We start from the raw sequence: 19,074 nt of genomic DNA on the forward strand, positions 1-19,074 counted from the left end.
AGATACAAAATAAAATAATTAATTAAAAATGTAGAAAATAATTTATATTAAAATTCAATTCAGTTTATAGTGACTTTATGTAGCGAAATATTGCATTTATTATTATTATCAACAACAAGTTCAAAGGCTACAGATTAAAATAGAATACTTGATTAAAAATTCGGAAAATAATTAACATTAAAAATCAATTCAGCTTAGAGTGACTATTAAGCCAAATCCACTACTCGTAAATCAATTAACTGTTGACACACTCATACAAAAAAAAACTTCAATAAATAAATATAAACAAGAAACAAAAGAAACTCATAAATAAATATCAATACGATATATATAAATTTACATTAATTAGCACAAATTAATGTCCATATCTCGTAGCGCTCTAACGGAATCTAAATTTTCCAACCTTAACACAGCGACCTTTGTAAATATTTCATATATAATTTATGTGGGCGATAAATTTGGCGCATTTGCCAATCGATGGGCAATTAAGGAAAAAACCGAAAAGACAAAGAAATAAGAATGCTGCCTGACTGCAAGATACGCTGTGCCCATCTCATAATTATGTTACTGAATGTGTTTTTTATCTGAGCGTTAGAACAGATGCAACTTGTGTATAGCCTGAAATATGTATGAGTACAGGGTATAGTTAGAGAGAGCAGCAGGAACTGGGCATTGTGGCATTGTAATTTATGAACTGGCAATAATTTTCACTAGACGCCCAATCAGCTCGTCCAAGTAAGTTGGCCAGCTCGAGTCAAACAACAACAGGAGCAACAACAACAACAACAACAGCAGCAGATGGCTGGCTGGGCAATTACTATTTTTGGCTCACACAAAAACACACACGCAAAATCGTTTCCATCCATCTAAATGGGCGTATCGCATCAGAACTGACGTCTGCACAAAATATTCAAATTTCGTGTGTCCAATTGGCAAACAGCATTCTGTAAATAAACAAAAGATTTACTTAAGTAGTACACCAACGAAAAAAAAAGAAAAGCAAATAAACAAACTATATATTGCCCACAAAATATATTGTATGCAAGTAATGGGTATCAGTTGTTGTTGTTGTTCTTGTTGTTGTTGTTCTTGTTGTTGTTTGTTGAAGTTCCTGTTGTGCTCGAGCTCAGTGCCCAGCTGTGAATTGCGCATACGACGCCTTGTCCCATTTGTCATCATTTTTCAAATGACATCGCTGCTGACTAAGCATCATAATTCTGAAAGCCGTTAAACCAAATCAAAATCTTATCGATTTTTAATTAATTATACGACACAACAACAACAACCGAATTTACAAGGCCAGCTAAATGTGCAAATCGTAAATAAGTTAAGCAAGCAACACACACACACACACAACACACACACACACACACATTCAAAGCTTTGCTGAGTTGAAAAGTTGGCGTCGGCTTCTTTTTACAGAATTTTATTTGACTTTTTTTCCGACATTTTTGTCGGTTTGGAGTTGTTTCTTTTTTTTGTTTTATGTGCGCATCGTTGAAAGAAATTTATTCATTTTAATTTTGACACGCTTGCAATTTGTTTAAAACATTTTTGCATTGCGGTTTCACATTTACTCGCATTGTTGTTCAGGCTGCTCTGATTGTTGTTGTTCTTGTTGTGATTGTTGGCAAAATGTTTTACGTCATGTTTTTTGTTTCGTTTCTTGCTTTGTGCCGTGGCGCCCATTTAGAGAGGTTGGCTTTCAATTAGTCAACTGTCTTAGCCTGTCTGGACTTGTCCGTACTTGCCTTGGCCAGCCGGCATGCTTAATGCAAAATTTGCGGCGCATTCCCATTGCGAATACTTCAGATCAAGCAGACAAGCAGCATTGGGATCAGCACACCAAGAAAATAGCATCCGGTTGACGCAATGGACCCCATAACAAGTGGCTCAGCTCACATGGCGATGAAATGTTTCTTTGATGCATGTGAATTGATAATGAAGCAAACATTTTCGAAAGCCATTTGCACAGATAAATACTTTTTGTATATATAGAAAAGTACCTTGAAGAATCAAAATTTTAAACATTTTGCAAAGCTTTTTCTTGAGAATACAAACAACACAATACAAATAAAAGAGCTGCAACTAAAAGATTTTTACTACGAAAAATGTGAGACTGCTGAATTTCATACGAATGTACAACTACTGACAAATGATTTGCACAGATGACTTGTTGAAAACATTTTACTTAGAACCCACTTTTAAGACGAATCAATTCGCAATGTTGAGTTTCCTAATAAAATGCTGGCAAGAAGCAGAATACAAATTTAAAGAAAGTGCATTCCACGAATCAAATCAAATAAAAATGTAAGCAACTTCTTAGTAGCCTATTACTCAAGACTGTTTTATTATTATTAATATTCTTTAATGCAAATATAAATAGTTTTTGTGTATGCCAATATGAATAGGCCCCTAGCTTAGACTTAGTCTAGTGATAGGGAAAATAGATTACAGAGCTAACTAGCACTTTAACAATTTATTTCTCTGATTATTGATAATACTTACCCAACTTAATTACGAATTTGATAACTGATTTTGGGTATGACTTACATAAATAATTTAAATAGATGTGCTTTTTAAGATTTCCTTATTATACTAGGGAGACTCCTAGTTTTACTATTATACAGATGAAAGGTTTAATGAGATTTTTAAATTTTTCTATTATTATTAAAAATATATTCTAAACCACATTAGCTTTTACATTCTTCACATTATGCGACTCGGTTATTTAATGAAACTCATTATAAGATAAATGTTTAATTATTATCTTACTTGTATATGTATATCAGTTCGCCCTCTGAATTTGCGACTTATTTCTTATGAGAAATCATAAGTTTGCTCGCAGATTGCAAATCACGCGTCTCTCGCATGTCTCGCATTATAATTAACGCCTTAGGGCAAATGCCGAGTGAAGAGAGACTTCCGGGCCAGGAGTGGAGTCGACATTGCTTTCGTTGCTGATGCACAGTTATTGTTGTTGCTGTTTGCCATGATTTCGATTTAATTTAAATATTCAAATGATTTACTTGAGCCGAGCAGACATGAGCAAAATAAAGCAGACGTTGCCAGCCATAACTCATCAGACAAGGGTGGTCCAGGGACGGTGGGTGCCGACGTTGCGGGCTGTCCAAACGGATGCACAAGCAAACCATTACACAAACATGCACACCCACACACACACACACACACGCACACACACACATACACACACACACACATATACATGCCCCGACATGTTGTCAAAGTCATTTTGGGTTTCGGCTCAGCCAATTTCCTTATTTGCGCAAATATTTCAATGACCGGAAAATTACATACTATTTGTCCAATGAGGGATTGCAAGACACACACACACACACACACACACACACACAGACACACACACACGCACGCACACTCACACAGCTGTAGATGTCTGACCATTATTCATAATAGTTTTGTGATTGTATGTTGTGTGGTTGCTGCTGTTGCAGATCTTTGGATAATTAAAAGCAATGCCCACCCCAAAAAGTAGGCATTGCTTTTTATGTCACCGCAGCGACATCATTAATTTTATGCGCCGTGCAACACCAAGAAAATACTTGACACCAGATGCTACGAACCCTAGCTGATATACTACTCTATATGTGTACCTTCAAAATGAACTTGTGATGGCGACAATTTGAGAAAGTTTTTTTCATTACAAGTCCATGTTTAGTAATTATGCTCTGCTTAGCCTATAAATGCAAAAGATGCAGAAAATTGCCAGTGCCTGTACTTGTGTTGTGACTCTGCAACATGACACGAACTAGACACACATATATGAGTATATACAAAGAGCGTTTCGGGTGGGGCAAGGGGAATGGAATGGAGTGGCATCCATGAATACAATTAACAATATCCGTAACTAAATACGTGAAATTAAAAGCCATAAAATCACAAAGTCACGTGCGAAATATAACAGCGACAGCAGCAGCAACATTCACAGCAACAACAGCAATTAAAATAATGTCATGAATTACCTATGCGACACACACAGAGACAGACACACACACACACACCCATACACACACACACACATTACACACAACCGCCGCACGTAGAGAGGAGCAACTTTTTTTACTGCCCATTTTGTGCCAAGTTCATGAAACGCAGCCGCTGCCAACATAATCATTAGACAGCCAGCAGCAGCTGCATGGGGGTTTGTGTGTGTGTGGGTGTGTGTGTGTGTGTGTGAGGGTGTATCTTAGGGGTTGGGCATGTTGGACTATCACTCAAACATCATTAGAATTTCATAAAATACGCCTTGCAACTGTAACAAATCGGTTAAAGGCCAACTGACTTAATTGAATGCCAGGCCAAAATGCATTTATCATCAGGCTAACAAAAAGGGGGAATGCTGCCAGCCACTAAGTCTGCACGGTTTTAAAAACTAAGCTACAGAAATCTATTACAACTATGTGAGGGGTGTATGTGGGGCAGCTTGAACTAAGCGGCGAGGCAAATTTTACGCTGGCAAAGCAATAAAGTTGATGCCAGCAACTCGACGAGAATGCTCGACTATGAGATATACCGTGTAGCCACAGCGCAGCTTGACATTATTGTTTGTTCATGCTCTTGAAGACAGTGGAGCGTGAAATTGGAAGACTCAGCAAATAATAATAAAATACCTTATATTAAACGTATTTAAAGTGTGAGACTTATTATTATAAATATAGCAACACCTCAATTTCTGATTTGATTTATCGCATTCGCAGAAAAACGAGCTTTGAGTTTTCCATTTGAGTATGCAATCAGATTCATTGATTGGCAATTGTAAAAAAGATTGGGATATTCCTGTAATAGTATCTGCAGTTCATAAATCAATTGATAATACCAATATTACCCAAAAGCAGACAGCATTCCTACACTCAAAGTAAATAATCACCCTGAATTTTAGAAAACTGCCAAGGGCAGCTGACCTTATTATTCGCAAACGGAAGGTTGTGTCTTCTTTTCTTAATTCCGGGATATATTATCCTAAAAATGTATAAAAATATGTCTATTTTCCAGGGTTTTTTTTTTAAATGTGTACGCAGAATATACAAAATTAGCTTTTTTATTACTAAACTCCAAGCATAGCAGTCGAGTGAGCAAATTTCATTAACATTTTATGAATTTATACTTTTTAGAAATAGTTTTCTATTATAAAGAAACTTTTGCTTTTCTGGAAAATAGAAAAACAAACTTTATAGTTTTAAATTTTCTTCCTAACTTAACAGCTTTTTGTATAAGAGAAAACTTTCTAGTTTTGAGCGAGGCTTTTATTTTGGGACGATTGGTTTTTTCTAAGTGTACAAGTCACCCCATTGCAATGAAAAGTTAACGGGCTGATCAACCCTAGCAAATTTTACTTAGTATCGTATTCATTGCATATCAGGCAAGCCGCACCACAGCAAGCCAACCAAACCCACCCACCCAGTGCGATGCTCTGTGCTGGCCACGCTTTTTGGCTGTGGCGGCTATTGTTGGTGTGGGTGTGGATGGGGTCACGGGATTTGAATTATGACATTTTGCATGCGAGTCGACATTTAAAGCTGTGCAAATTGTTCGAGCGTCAAATTGGCACTGCCATCAGCCACAACCCCAACCTTCTGCTCGCCAAGTTTTTGACATTGTGGCATTGCCTACTTTCATGCGCATCGTTTAATTTTCAATAGACTTTTATATCTGCACCTCAATTTGAACGCACAATTTGAAAAGTGTGGCAAACTTTTGAATACAATTGACCTCTTATTTCTTGCGCTTGAAATGCCTCCGCAACCTGCCGCCGAAAAACTTTGCTATGCCGTCTTGTTTAGTACATGCAACAAAATTGTGGGAGCACCCCCTCCAGCACTTGAACAGCATTTCTGGCTGAGTGAGGGATTCGTTGGCGACATCTTTGCTCATTTGGCGTCGTCGCAAAAGTTGTGCCAACTTTTGCGCCAGTTGCTACCGCGATAAACTTTCACGGATCGCCTGGCGAGGGGCAGGTGCAGCAGCACTTGCAGTAGCAATGAGGCAATGCCATCATGGGCATAACTTTTGTCGCGTCGTGCGAAGCCGTTGATTTATTAATATGCTTAAAAAGAGACCACGCCAGCCCCCTCTCCCTCCCCCCCCCCCTACGCCTCCCCTACACACCCACACATACACCCATCCACAAACTATGTGGCAAAAGCAGAGCAGAGCGTACGGTTGCATATGCAATGATTATTTAATTTCCCTTAAACCTTACAAAGTAAAAAACAGATATTCTGAGACTCTATTTAAATGCACCAAAAAATCGATAGCTTAGTACAAAAATATAATACTTGTACTTGGTGCTCAAGCCTACTTATCCTGATATTAAATGAAATTAAAATTCAAATGTTCATTTTAAATGGTTTTATGCTGTGCTTTTGAGAGTATCTTCAAATCAAAAGATGTTGTTTGACCTGCTGTGCTTGGAGATCTTCCATCAATCCTAATTCCTGCACAAATGCGAGAATCTTTGTCTTATGTTAAGTCTTTGACTATACTTGGATTAGTAAGGTGACTTATTAGTCTACAATATCCTGTACAGAGACCAGTAAGCTTAACTTGGTTAAACTGTCAATGTTTACTTAATGTAAATGAATATTATGTATTTATTATTATTAATATTATTTATTTTTCTAATAACATTATAATATAAATTAGTGACATAGAAAGAGTAGTGCGAAATCGAGGTTGGGACGAAGTCTTCTTCTAAATAGTGAATTGATTTGAGCAATGTATCAATCGAATTGAAGTAGTTTTGAAGGTTATTCAATTGAAAATTGAATTAATGTTGTCCGTTATTTTGCTTCTATCATTCTTCTTGTAAAACAACAACTCCTATAGATAGTTATATATAGTTTGTTTATGTGGAGTTTTGGGGAGTTTATGTGGATTCAGTGGCAATGCTGTTTTTCAACAAATTAAACAACAATCTTCCCCATGATGCTGGATGTCCTATATCCACATTGAGATGCTTTTGTATGGGTGTAGCGTGATTTTCAGTTTCAGCTTCGATTTTCTATTCAGCAGGCAGAGCAATGATGTCCATTAATGTTTTAATGGGTTTGCTTGACTCTGACATTGAGTTTGTGTTGAACTTTGTTGGAAAAAACATGGTTTTAAATACTGGGAGTTTGAAATACAGTTTTAATTCTGACCTGTGTTTAATAAGCCAGTGTAATTTTCTTTTTCTAAATGAATTCGTTGAAGGAGTTCATATCTGTGTGGGTTTGAAATGTTTATGACCAGTCATGTGTTGGTGTTGAGGTTGTATGAATACACTCGCACTTTAAGCGAATGGTATTCATTTTGCTATATATATTGCAACTAGAATGATCTAATCGGGTATCCGCCAGATGCATCCATCTGGCTGTAAAGCGTAGTCTGTTTAGTGTTCACCTGAATCGGCCAGGTGTAATCCCTCGCAACCCGGCAAATCATTCGGTTGCGACTCGACTCGACAAGGCAATCTTTTCATAATTCTTATATTGTGTTTGGTTTCTTTTGAAAATTGCATGATTTTTTTTTTTTTTGCTAATAATAACAAACAGCAGGCGCAACACCCCGCCCACCCTGCGGCCAACCCCTTCCCCTGGCTGACTGGTGGCAGCTGTGCTTTTATATTACTCACCATTTTTTCAGCTGGACTACGAAATTTTGGGGCCAAAATCTTATGGCAATTGATGGGAAGTGGGCGCTGCGTCGACGACGAAGCACTTTCTGCTTGCGGTCAGCTAAGTGCCGGGATGTTGAGGTTGAAGTCTGTAGGTGGGGTGGGGGTGGGGGTGGGGGTGGGGGCTGTAGGCGTGGGCGTTGGCGTTGGCGTGGGCGTGGATATTTCTGTAGATTGTTCGCTTGCGCAAAGTAGAAATAAACAATAACAAATTGCGCTTGATTTGCTTTATGATGTTTACACTTCGTCCAGAGCCGCGCTGTGTGAGTGCGAATGTGAATGCAATAGCGAGTGCGAGTGCGAGTCTGAGTATACTCGTGAGTGCGAGTGAAACTTTGGTTAATTAATTTTTAGGAAGCCAAACAAAATAAATAACAGCCAAACAGATTTTGAGCGCTGTAAATAAAAGTGAATCAGCGCACAGCCCAAATCTATATATACATATATATATATATATACATATACATATACATATATATATATATGTGTGTGTTACATATATTAAAATAAAATAGGCCGCAAGCAGTAGGCAATAGCTGTAAATAAATTGAATGCCTGCCCCGAAATTACTGCACTGTGACTGATGGATATCGTAATTTGTACAGGTGTCTACATAAATGTGTTTTAGCAGGTGTAAAAACAGAGATCAATAGTTTGTTTACTAGCCAAGCTTATAGTTTTTAATGAAGCGTCTAGCAACAAACTGTAAATGAATAATAAATATAAATCAATTATTCATTCTTTTGTACACATTTTTTTCATTTAAATGCTATTTTTACTGCTCAAACTACTGAAATAAAGTTGAAATATTTTTATAAAAATAATTATAAGTTAGTAATAAAAGAGTACTCAAAAATATAGGCATTGAATATCTTTATAATATTCTTCTTTCTATCTTCTAAAATGTAGTTTCAATTTTTGTTTAAATAAAAGTTATTTATGAAAAATGGTGATGCTGTCTACTGTCTGCCTACTGGATTTATTTTGAAAATATTGAAAATATCTATTACAAATTATGATGCCAGACTGTCTTCTGGACTTTTGAAACTATGTGAACAATTGAATCAAGTCTAGCAGTTGACTGAGTCACACAACAAATAAATTTGAAAGTTAGCTCCCCGTTTCTTGTGGTCTTTGTTTGTAATGATCAAAGTGAATTAGCTTCGAAATGATGAATGTGTAACTTTGATTCATTTGGCTGGCTTTCATTAACATTGGCAATGATTCACGTGCGCTGTCCTAATTAAGAGCCAATATTTCAAATAGCCCTTTTCGGGGAGCAGCGTGTCAGTCAGTCAGCATGTGTTGTTGCTGCATCGCAGCTGGAACCGCACTGAATGTGGAGCAGGAGTTGTGCCCAGACTGACTGAGATGCGGAGCCAGCAGCAGCTGCAACAGATTCTCTTTGTGTCGTGCTTTGTTGGACATTTGTGTACTTGTATGCGAAAGCACAGCAGACAAGTCAAATGTGATTCAATTTTAGTTAATTGGGTCGTCCTTTCGCGCAGTGACTCAAACCAGTGAAAGGTGCTCCCTGCCAACTGATATGCCAGTTGAATGAATCAGCAGACCAAACAGCATGCAGCATACGGCAAAATATTAAATAGAAACCGACTGAAGCTTAACAAAAATGCAGCTACTCGATTACATTTGCTGTAAATGCTGCATATGATATGGCTCTCTGAATGTGGGTGTTCTGAGTGCCTGCAATGACTCTGATTATGCTACTGCTACTGCTCACACATGTCTGTTTGTGTACCTTTGTGGCTTGCTATAATGAAAATTCATAATCTCTTGCTCTCCTGGTCAGTCTGCAAAAAAAGCGCTCCACATGCCATACGAAATCCGACAGAAATACGGCAAAACATATGTATAACATTGGCACATGTATATAGTACACTGAAAAACAAGTAAGAGACACATTTGAAAACGTCTATTTGCACAAGCAAATGGAAAATAAATAGATTTTACTGACTTAAAACCAAAACAATAGGCAATTTCAATACATTTGTTTTTTTTTCATGCCATAGAAATTTATAACCGTGGCTTTGTAAGTTCAAATTGAGAATGCAATTCTTTCAACTTCTCAGAAAAAAGATGTAAAATTTCTGTTAAAAATGAAACTCCTCATTTTAGAAACTGAAAGGAAATTGGCAGTTTTGAAAATGCTATTTTCTCCGTGTACACATCCACACCTACATATGTCGGTACATATGCATATTTGAGTTGAGAGCGGGAACTGAAACGGAGTTCATATCCATAGCTGTGATATGGGACAGGATGCGTAATGAACTCGTTGTTGCTGCTCCTTTTTTTTTTGTTTTTTTGTTCTGCCTTGGCTATTTCAGCAGGATTCCAGCGTGCGAGCTGTGTGTGCTCAGATATCGCATATACTGGCACTCACACACACATACATATACATATGCATATATAGATATATATATACATGTGTACAGCCACATTGTTGGACCCCTCATAGCTGAGTGCGCCTTGCGGCCAGCAACAATGGACACAAGCGCCAAAATGGTTAAAGCGCTGTTGTTGTAGCAAGTTATTATTGTTGTCTGCTGTCGTTGTTGTCATTGTCAATGTCATTGTTGTTGTTGTGCTGCTATTGTTGTTGTTGTTGTTGTTGTCGTTGTTGTTGTTGTTATCTTCCGGATGTGTCGCTCTGTGCATATAAATCGCATTTAATTTATTGTAAATCGGATTAAATTACCAAATGTTGCACGCACGCTGCACACTCTGCTTCATGCCTCCATGCCCCACTCATTTATTCCCATTCGCGAGTTCTGTCCTAGGCAATATGCTGTATGCCAGAGTCTCAGCTTACTCCAAGCCTCAGTACAGTCCCACTTAATGCTTTAAACAGGCAAATGGCTTGAGGGTCTCCTTCTGCTGCAATTCAAGTGTGGCCGAAAGCGGCTTATTAACCAACACACCTAGCCCAATCCCAAGAAAAAGCAAAGTTTGAAAAGCAAAAGACCAGTCAGCTGATAATATATATCACAGCCAGATGAGTGGCCCCCACGAAGGCTCATTTGTCCACTTCTGTGGGGAGGGCAAAGTGAAACGTCGTAGAACGCTGCGGGGCGTCATGTATAAATTAAAAGCTGGCCCAGACAACAACAAAAAAAAAAACGCAAAAAATGGAAAAAATCATACTGAAGCTCATCTTAATTAAAGAACATAAATGCGACAAATAGGAAATAAGTGGATGATACTAGGAAATCAGATCTTCAAAATATGCTTAGAAAGCAACAAAGAACCGCCAAATATTATAAACCTTGTAGGCCGATATCGAAATTTCACTATAATACTATGAACTTCAAAAACTGACCGATTGTTGTTAAATTGGGCTAGATATTTCAGTGAACAAAAAAGACTTTCTTACTTGAACTTATCCTGCCTGCAACAAAAATTAGGATACATGCGAATTTTTATAAAGATAGCTTTAAATAGGAAAATTCTAACATGGCTATATCGACTTAGCTAGTGATGTTGATCAAGATTATATCTATATTTATATTAAATCGCACAGGCGTTACACATATCACAAACAAAACTCTAATAACCCTACAAGGGTACAAGTAAGAGAGACGAATAGTTGATTCGATTTCAATCACATTTTCATTCCATCACGTCGAGAACATTTGATGTACTCTCCCCTCATGCTGCAAGCCACATGCCACAAGCCAAATCTTTTGATCAAACAACAACGATCATGTTCAATTGATCACAAAATCGGTGGGCGATGCTCGACTGCTGGCAATCTCAATATTGATTTGGGGTCAATTGCATTTTTGTGCGTGTTTAAATTAAATAATTTGAGTCAGTTTGCATGCATGCAATACACTCAAGCAATGAGGACCCGGGATAAAAGACTGCCGCTGGTCCGAGCACATTCGCACTCTCATTTGCAATTAGCCGTGTGGCAACATTGGCCAGCAATGAACTGACAGCATGCACTCAATTTGGCTAACCGACAGTGGGTGGTGAATGGTGATTGTTGGGTAGTGGATGCTGGGTGCTGGGTGTTGGGTGTTGGGTGGATGCATGCATTCTCTGTTATCTGTTAATGCACATTTCGACGGCTCATAAGCGAGCAGCAAGAGCTGGCTACGGGAAACGAGAGGGGTGGGGGACTGGCAATCGTCACCCGCTGGCTTCCCAGAAACTCGAAGGAAGAGAAAACTTGAAAGCAACAATAAGTTGAATTCAAGTAGCCTCCATGGCCATTTGTTGTGTGTGTGTGTGCGTGCAGATTGCATTTGCGATTGGCAACACAAAAAACAAAAAGGCTTTGAAGTGCGGCCAGCGCAATTAAGCTCTCAACGCGACGCAGCTGCAAGTGAAACAACAATCTCTACCAACATCTGTATCTGTATCTGTATCTATAATCATATTTGTATCTGTATCTGTATCTGGTTACAGCGTATCCCAATGCCTTATAACTGTACTTAACTCGTTCTGATCTGTTCTGGTTCTCTCCTTTCTTGCAGCCTGCGAGTGCCACCCGATCGGCTCTTCTGATAAGATCTGCAACAACACGAGCGGTCAATGTCCCTGCAAGGACGGCGTCACTGGGCTGACCTGCAATCGCTGCGCCCGCGGCTATCAACAAAGTCGCTCCCACATCGCACCATGCATCAGTAAGTAGACCCGAGTAGTACCCGAGATCTCACTTGTGATGATTACCTTTGTATACACTTAATTACTTTGCATCCCCCTACCCCATTATCAGTTTTGTTTTCACAAAGCAGTTAGTGCATATTTATGCAATATTATATTTTATTTTTTGTATAACCTTAAAGAAGCTATTAAAATGCATTCAAGGAGATGTCTACGACCCCATATATTATTGATCAGCATCACTAGCTGAGTCGATATAGTCGCGACCGCTTCTGAGTCTTGCTGAACTTCCTCAATTTTAAAGTTATATTGATGAAACGTGGTCCATATCCATTTTTACATTGGTCAATTACGATGACGAAGACTCCCGAATCGAACCACTAAATAATATAACTTCTATTAGATCGAAAGATTAGTTCTCGCATTGCATAAATTATATTTTAACCAACAAATCTTGTCCAAACTCACAAAATATGCATGTCATAAAGTTCCTCGTACTCACACTGTATCATTCAGCTGTCATAGGAGCAATCGTCTGAAGATGAGTTATAGGTTGTGGGATCGAGAGTTGTAGACTTGAGGCAGGCATTATAAGAAAAATATTTGATTAAGAGTAAAATATATTCAAATTCATCAATTCGAACTTTGCACAAAAATGTGATTGTCCGCAGATTAATTCCGGTCTAAAAGGGTATGTAATATTTGGCGTGCCTAAGATAAATAGCAATTTTTGCTTTTTTTTATTTTACTTATTCTATATTATGAGTTAATCAAAAATTCGAAAATATCTGAACCAAGACCACAATCATAAAACCAAATTGTTTGGAACTCGGTTCACGGTTCGATTTCAACACGAATCTTGATTCTTCACATATTTCCAATATATTGCAATGTTAAAAGAACCCTTTGAATATAATATTTTTTCATATTTTATATATAGAGTAAATTACTAATTTCTTTACATTGTTGAAAAAAAAACGTAGCTCAAAAAATAAATTGAAACAAAAAATCAGAAAACTTAAATTGTGTGATCAGAAACAAGAAAGAAAAATATTGAAAAATATTTAACATTATATATATTATATATATATTTTAAAAGATAACATATAACTTATTAGAGTTAGTTTTATTTCGTGTTATATGTATGTGAAGCAGTCACAGACTTTGTCTGTGGGGATGCCTGTCTGCTAGATGATTTTACAAATCATAGTACAAAAAATGAAAGCAATGAGATACGATACCAGTCATAGATATACATATTTATTTTCAAATTGCGTGGGTTTGAAATTTATCGCCAAATGTTGTCAGCCACAACCAGTAAATGCCAAGTCAGGGCTAAGCCGTATCTAATATATGTGTAATCTGTCTTTTGCAGAGCAATCACCACGCTCGATCAACATGCTGGATACGCAGAATACGGCGCCAGAGCCAAATGAGTCAACTGGAGGCGTTGGCGTGGACAGAGGCGCCTCATCGGCGGCCGCCCAATCCCCATATTATCGCACCGAGGGCGGCAGGGGTAAGTAAGTGCTCTCTCTCTCTCTCTCTCTCTCAATGTCTCCCTCTCATAGTTAGTATGAGCATTGGGTGCGTGTGTGTGTTAACCACTATTGTTGATGTTGTTGTTGTTGCTGTTGTTGCTGTGGTCGCTTCTACTAACAATGTCAGACGGCAAAACTTTTGCCGCTTCGCTACTCTCGCTTTGTAATCCTTTCAAATGGGTGAGAAAACACAAATCCGCTAAAGTGCAGTCGGTTGTCGGTTAAGCGGCGGCCCAGTGCCTCCAAAGAAGACAAAGGCATTGGGGGGGCATAGCTGCATGCTGTTAGCTGTTAACTCAGAGCGTTTGTGGGCGTGGCAGGGCAGAAGATGGCCGCGTGGGCGTTCAGCACTTAACAGATAGTGCAAATGTTTAAACGCAACTTTTAGTTACATTTTTGCCCATGCCAGTGGGGTTGTGGAAGGTAAATGGTGGTAAATGGGAAGAGTGCTTGCAGCAACAAGCAGCAAACAGAATGCGCCACAACGGCATAAATCATGCTAAAGCCGCCTTACACCCGCCTCGCCGCCTCGCCGCCTCCCTGCCCCATCCTATTGGCGCTTTAAGGTGGCGCGTGCTAAAGAAAAAGAAAAAGAAAAAGCAAAAGCAAAAGCAAAAGTAAACTTTGCACAAAGCGAATGGTGAGCAGCAAACAAAAAGATAGAAAAACAGGCGGCGACCAACTCACAACTTGCTACGCAAATGTATTAAAAAGTTTCTTTATTTAATTTGTTCATGAATGAGCAACGGCGTCCAATTTTAAGTGCCACTCCGGCACAGTAGCCTGTTGCCATGCCCACTAATTGCCGCCGACTATTTGCAGACTGCATTTAGCAACGGATAATCCCATGGTGCAGATCGACTATGTCGATCCCCCAACTTAAAACCGATTGTTCATTTTTGCCAAATATAAAGAGCTTTATAATACACAAATCTACGATAACAAATGTAATGGTCCCATTAGGTAGACTTTATCAAAATAGCTTCTACTGGATGGATGGACAACTGAACGCTGCTCAAGAATAGATACACCCTATGGGGTCATAAAAATCTGCTTCAATGCGTTATAAACTTGAAAATAAAATTGTAATACCATCATTCAAGGATATGAATATAGATTCGTCTGGAATATTGGGATAGAGCGATGTGCATATGTTTGTAAATATGGGTTAATCGCTCTAATGGAAGTTCTATTATATAGTCGTAATCATAAGCATATGGAAATGCTGTGTAAAATAAACAAATTGATTAATAAACATACTTCTTAGTACACAGATACATAGATAGGGGAAATTGAATTTTCCTGCTAGTCTATTCTGAAGAATCGATTTGGTTGAGTTATATATATATATATATATATGCATAGATTTGAACATGAATGCGCTTTTGTCTTTTGTGGGAGCTTGTGCCAAAGCATGAAGCTGTAAGGTTGTCAGCATAAGCTTCAATCAAAGTCAAGTCACAGTTGAAATACAATTTGAAAGCAAAAAATCGGAAATAAATAGAAAAACAAAATAAAGAATAAGAAATGTAAAGTGTAAAAAATAGTAGCTGTATGCACAGAACTAAATGCGAACACACATTGGGCGCCCATTCAGAAGAGCATCCATCATCAAATGCAAATAGGACTTGCAGTTAAAGTGGCCCGGCTGCACCTCCTGCCACACCCGGCCACCTCTGGCGCTGTTCTGTTGCTGCTTAAAGAGGCAGTCAGTCAGTTAAATTTATTTGTCAATGGCAAAGAAAAGCACAAAGTTGATGCTGAGAAACCCAAGTTGAAGATGAAGTTGAAGTTTGCACGCTTGTAACCAAGAAGCGCACAAGCAAGATGGACAAACTCTAACACACCCACTCTCTCTCTCACTCTCTCACTCTCACACTCTATCTCTATCTCTCTCTCTCTCACACATACACACACACACACACACAAACACATGGCTAAAAAGTTAGTCCTTGCATAGGGTTCGCTGCGGGGCAGGAAGGAGTGAGAGACGGCAGAGTACGAGCTGTGCAAAATCGAGGCGTGGGCGAGACAGCTCGACATGAATATTAATTATGAATTTATAATTTGATAATCTTATTAAATTAATTTGAAATTCTGTCGAGTTTGAGTCAATTTAAAGTTAGTGCCGCTTGCCAGCAACAGTCCACATACCCAGCACTCACCACTCACACCACCAGTCGCAAAACCCCAATTGCCTGGGGCGCCACCCACTTATCGACCTCACATCTCGCATCTGATTTTGCATGCGAAATTTAATGACATGTTAATCTAATGCACAATTATGTAAATGATTAACTAGTCACTCTGCATGAGTTGCAAGCGCCGCACGAATGACGCTCAACAATATTTAGTTTCTTTCTTTACATACATATATATATATATATAGAGTTTGGGGCTTGTGGGCGTATCCAGTGCTCTTTAGCGCCAGAGCCGCAAATAGCTGCGATAAATATGGCCGGGCCACTTAACAGGAAGAACTAGAGTGAAATGAAATTCGGGTTTCGTTTGCGCTGCGCTGTTTGAAAGTGCGTGCAATAAATACCAAATTGGTGGCGACATCCACGAAATGTTGGCGCACTCGTCCAAATTTAGAAGCTTACCTCCCCACCCACTTTGATCGATCAATCGATCTATCGCTCGCCTGCTCATATATGTATGTATGTAGCACAAAGTTCTCGTATTTGCAACTCGCCTTGCCTCAATTGTGTCACGACTTGCCGATGACATTGACAGCTGCAGTCTGAATGACGATTGCGAAACAATGTACATGTGCTTGACTAGATGATACCCAGTAAGCAAGCCACACACACTCTCTGCAAGCTGGTCTGCTTCTTTTGCACATCATCATCGTACTTTGTTCATTAAATATGCAACGATCAGCCATAAAACAGATCACAGAGACGGAATTCAGTTGAGGGCATTACTACAATCGATCAGATGAAACCATCTTAATATTTGTATGGTAAACAAGAAACAATCAGACGCGCTCCAATTTAAGAAAACGGAAAAGTTATTACAAAGTTGACGTGTAAATTAGAGCACCCAAAAACCGGAAAAACGGAAGATTTTTGTTAAAAATTAAAAGGAAAAAGTTTCGCGTAAATTGCGTAGATTAACTCCACCTAGATGAACTCCCCAAGTTACTGGTCACAATTGGCAAGTTTTGCAGTCTTCAATTCAGTGCTAACGCAAATACAAAATAAGCTCTTGGCCAGAAAAATATTTAGTTAATTTTTTAAATTATTTAGAGATTTAAAAATGGTAAAATCAACGCGGCATATTAGGAGAAGAGTTTCACAAAGGGCAATACTATTTGCTATTCGCATATGTTTCTTGTTTCGCAAGAAATATTATATATGCAAAGATCCATAATTTATATAATGCTTAAGAACAGGCATGTCAGATCATTATATAAAATAGAGCTGTCATTATTATATAAAGTTTGCAACATAATTAAGATGCAAGATGCGAAATAGAAATAGTTTTGAAATATCACTATGAAACAGTATGTCTAAATTTGTTGAGAGCACTGCCTGCTTAAAACGGATATGCTCATTTCAACAAATTTGTAATGGGTATAAATATGTGTACCAAGAAAAATACAAGGAACAACAACAACAACAAGAAGGAGAACAACAGCGCTTGCAACGAAACAAACAACAATCAACAAACGATGCAATTTGCATTGCCAGCTATCACAACACCCGAGAGCAAAATGATCGCTGGGCTAATTTTAGTGCAACACAAAAGAGGGCAATGGCGACCTTAGACTGCCCCATGTGTAGCGGGGCGGGTCGGGGCGTGGCAGCTTTAATGCAATGCCAATCGCGCCTTAATGTTGTTATTGCTGCTGCTGCTGCTGCTGCAGCGTCTGTTTCTGTTTCTGTGTCTGTTGGACGTACTAATTGGCATTGGCCATAAAGACATAAATTTTGCAATTAAATTGTAAACACAAATACGAACAAAAAAAGAAACGTCGTAGGCGTGGCAGCACGGGGAGGGGTGGGCAGGGAGGATTACATCGAAGGTCTGGCGCTAATTTACAAATGCATCTGTGCAGAAATCATTACTAAGCGACGACGCTTACTTATTTTTTAATAACTCTCTGTTTCTCTTTATTTTAGTGTGCGAAAAGTGCAAAATCAGCACCAAAAGATTAAATCTCAACAAATACTGCAAAAGAGATTACGGTATGTTGCCACAGCACAGAAAAATAAAAAAATAAATAAATAAGGAACCACCTTGAAAGCAATTGATTTCTCCATATTTCTCTCTCGCTCTCTCTCTCTCTCTCTCTCTAATCAGCAATAATGGCCAAAGTAATTGGCCGCGATACGAGCAGCGAGGCGGCCAGCAGCGAGCGACGTCGCGCAATGGATCCAATGGACGTGGACTACGAAATGGACCAGCAACAGGTTGGGGGGCAGGAGTACGAGTACCGGTCAGCAGCTGGGATCAACAGCGCCAGCGTTCCGGATTATCCCAACGACAGCGAAGCCACGCGCTACGATCTACAAATCCAGGCGGTATTCAAGCACAGCAAAACCAGCGCCTACGGAATGCCGAATACAATGCTGAAACGAGGTCCTATGACCTGGATCATACCGATTAAGAATTTGGAGTGCCGCTGTCCAAGGATCAAAGTCAACAGGTAGCAATCGATTACTATAGCTAACTAAAAATTATCCACGCAAGAACCCAAGCAATTACAAAAGATTACATTTAGTAGTTATACCTGCAGGCAAAGGAGAGTGTTATTGCTATTGAAATTACATAACTTTCGGGCAATCATTCCCAATCGTTCCTTCCATAACGTATTTCATACGGTAAAGCCTAAACATTTAAGATCATAGTCATCATCAAGATATGTTTTACCCAGAGGAGCTATAGGATACAGAAGTTCGGCCTGTGTATGTTAGTCGAAATTTCAAAAACTATAACAACACTGGTTATTGGCCATATACGGTTAGGTTAGACGGTTGTTCGCCAGTAAATTGTCTCGTTTTGCTATCGTTCTGTATTCCGTTCTCCTGTCACTGGATGAAACGGCAAAACCAAAGGGCGTCCAACCGGATGCGTTAGTAAATTTCAAAACAATTGTTGATCTGATATATTTAATAACTGAGACAGATCGGTTACGGGTAGGGGCCAAAGCATTGTTTTTGAAATTCTTCTTTTTCAGAGCACGTTTCGCGATATTTGCTG

General features: G+C 38.8%; 1 protein-coding gene across 2 annotated transcripts in view; it reads left to right on the forward strand.

Moving 5' to 3' along the window:
* LOC6565422 (netrin-A) overlaps positions 1-19,074 on the forward strand; it is a 52,488-nt gene that overhangs the window by 32,271 nt on the left and 1,143 nt on the right. Inside the window, exons 3-6 of one of the 2 annotated variants that reach the window (XM_032738336.2) lie at positions 12,196-12,345; positions 13,701-13,848; positions 17,994-18,059; positions 18,175-18,514. In XM_032738336.2, coding sequence (XP_032594227.1) covers positions 12,196-12,345; positions 13,701-13,848; positions 17,994-18,059; positions 18,175-18,481 — 671 coding nt within the window. In that variant the 3' untranslated portion in view covers positions 18,482-18,514. Of the gene's footprint in view, positions 1-12,195; positions 12,346-13,700; positions 13,849-17,993; positions 18,060-18,174; positions 18,521-19,074 lie in introns of those variants that run through there. The other variant, XM_001991119.3, reaches the window with a different exon arrangement.

Source organism: Drosophila grimshawi, unplaced genomic scaffold (assembly GCF_018153295.1).
Source record: "Drosophila grimshawi isolate 15287-2541.00 unplaced genomic scaffold, ASM1815329v1 contig_848, whole genome shotgun sequence".
Lineage (NCBI taxonomy): Eukaryota > Metazoa > Arthropoda > Insecta > Diptera > Drosophilidae > Drosophila > Drosophila grimshawi.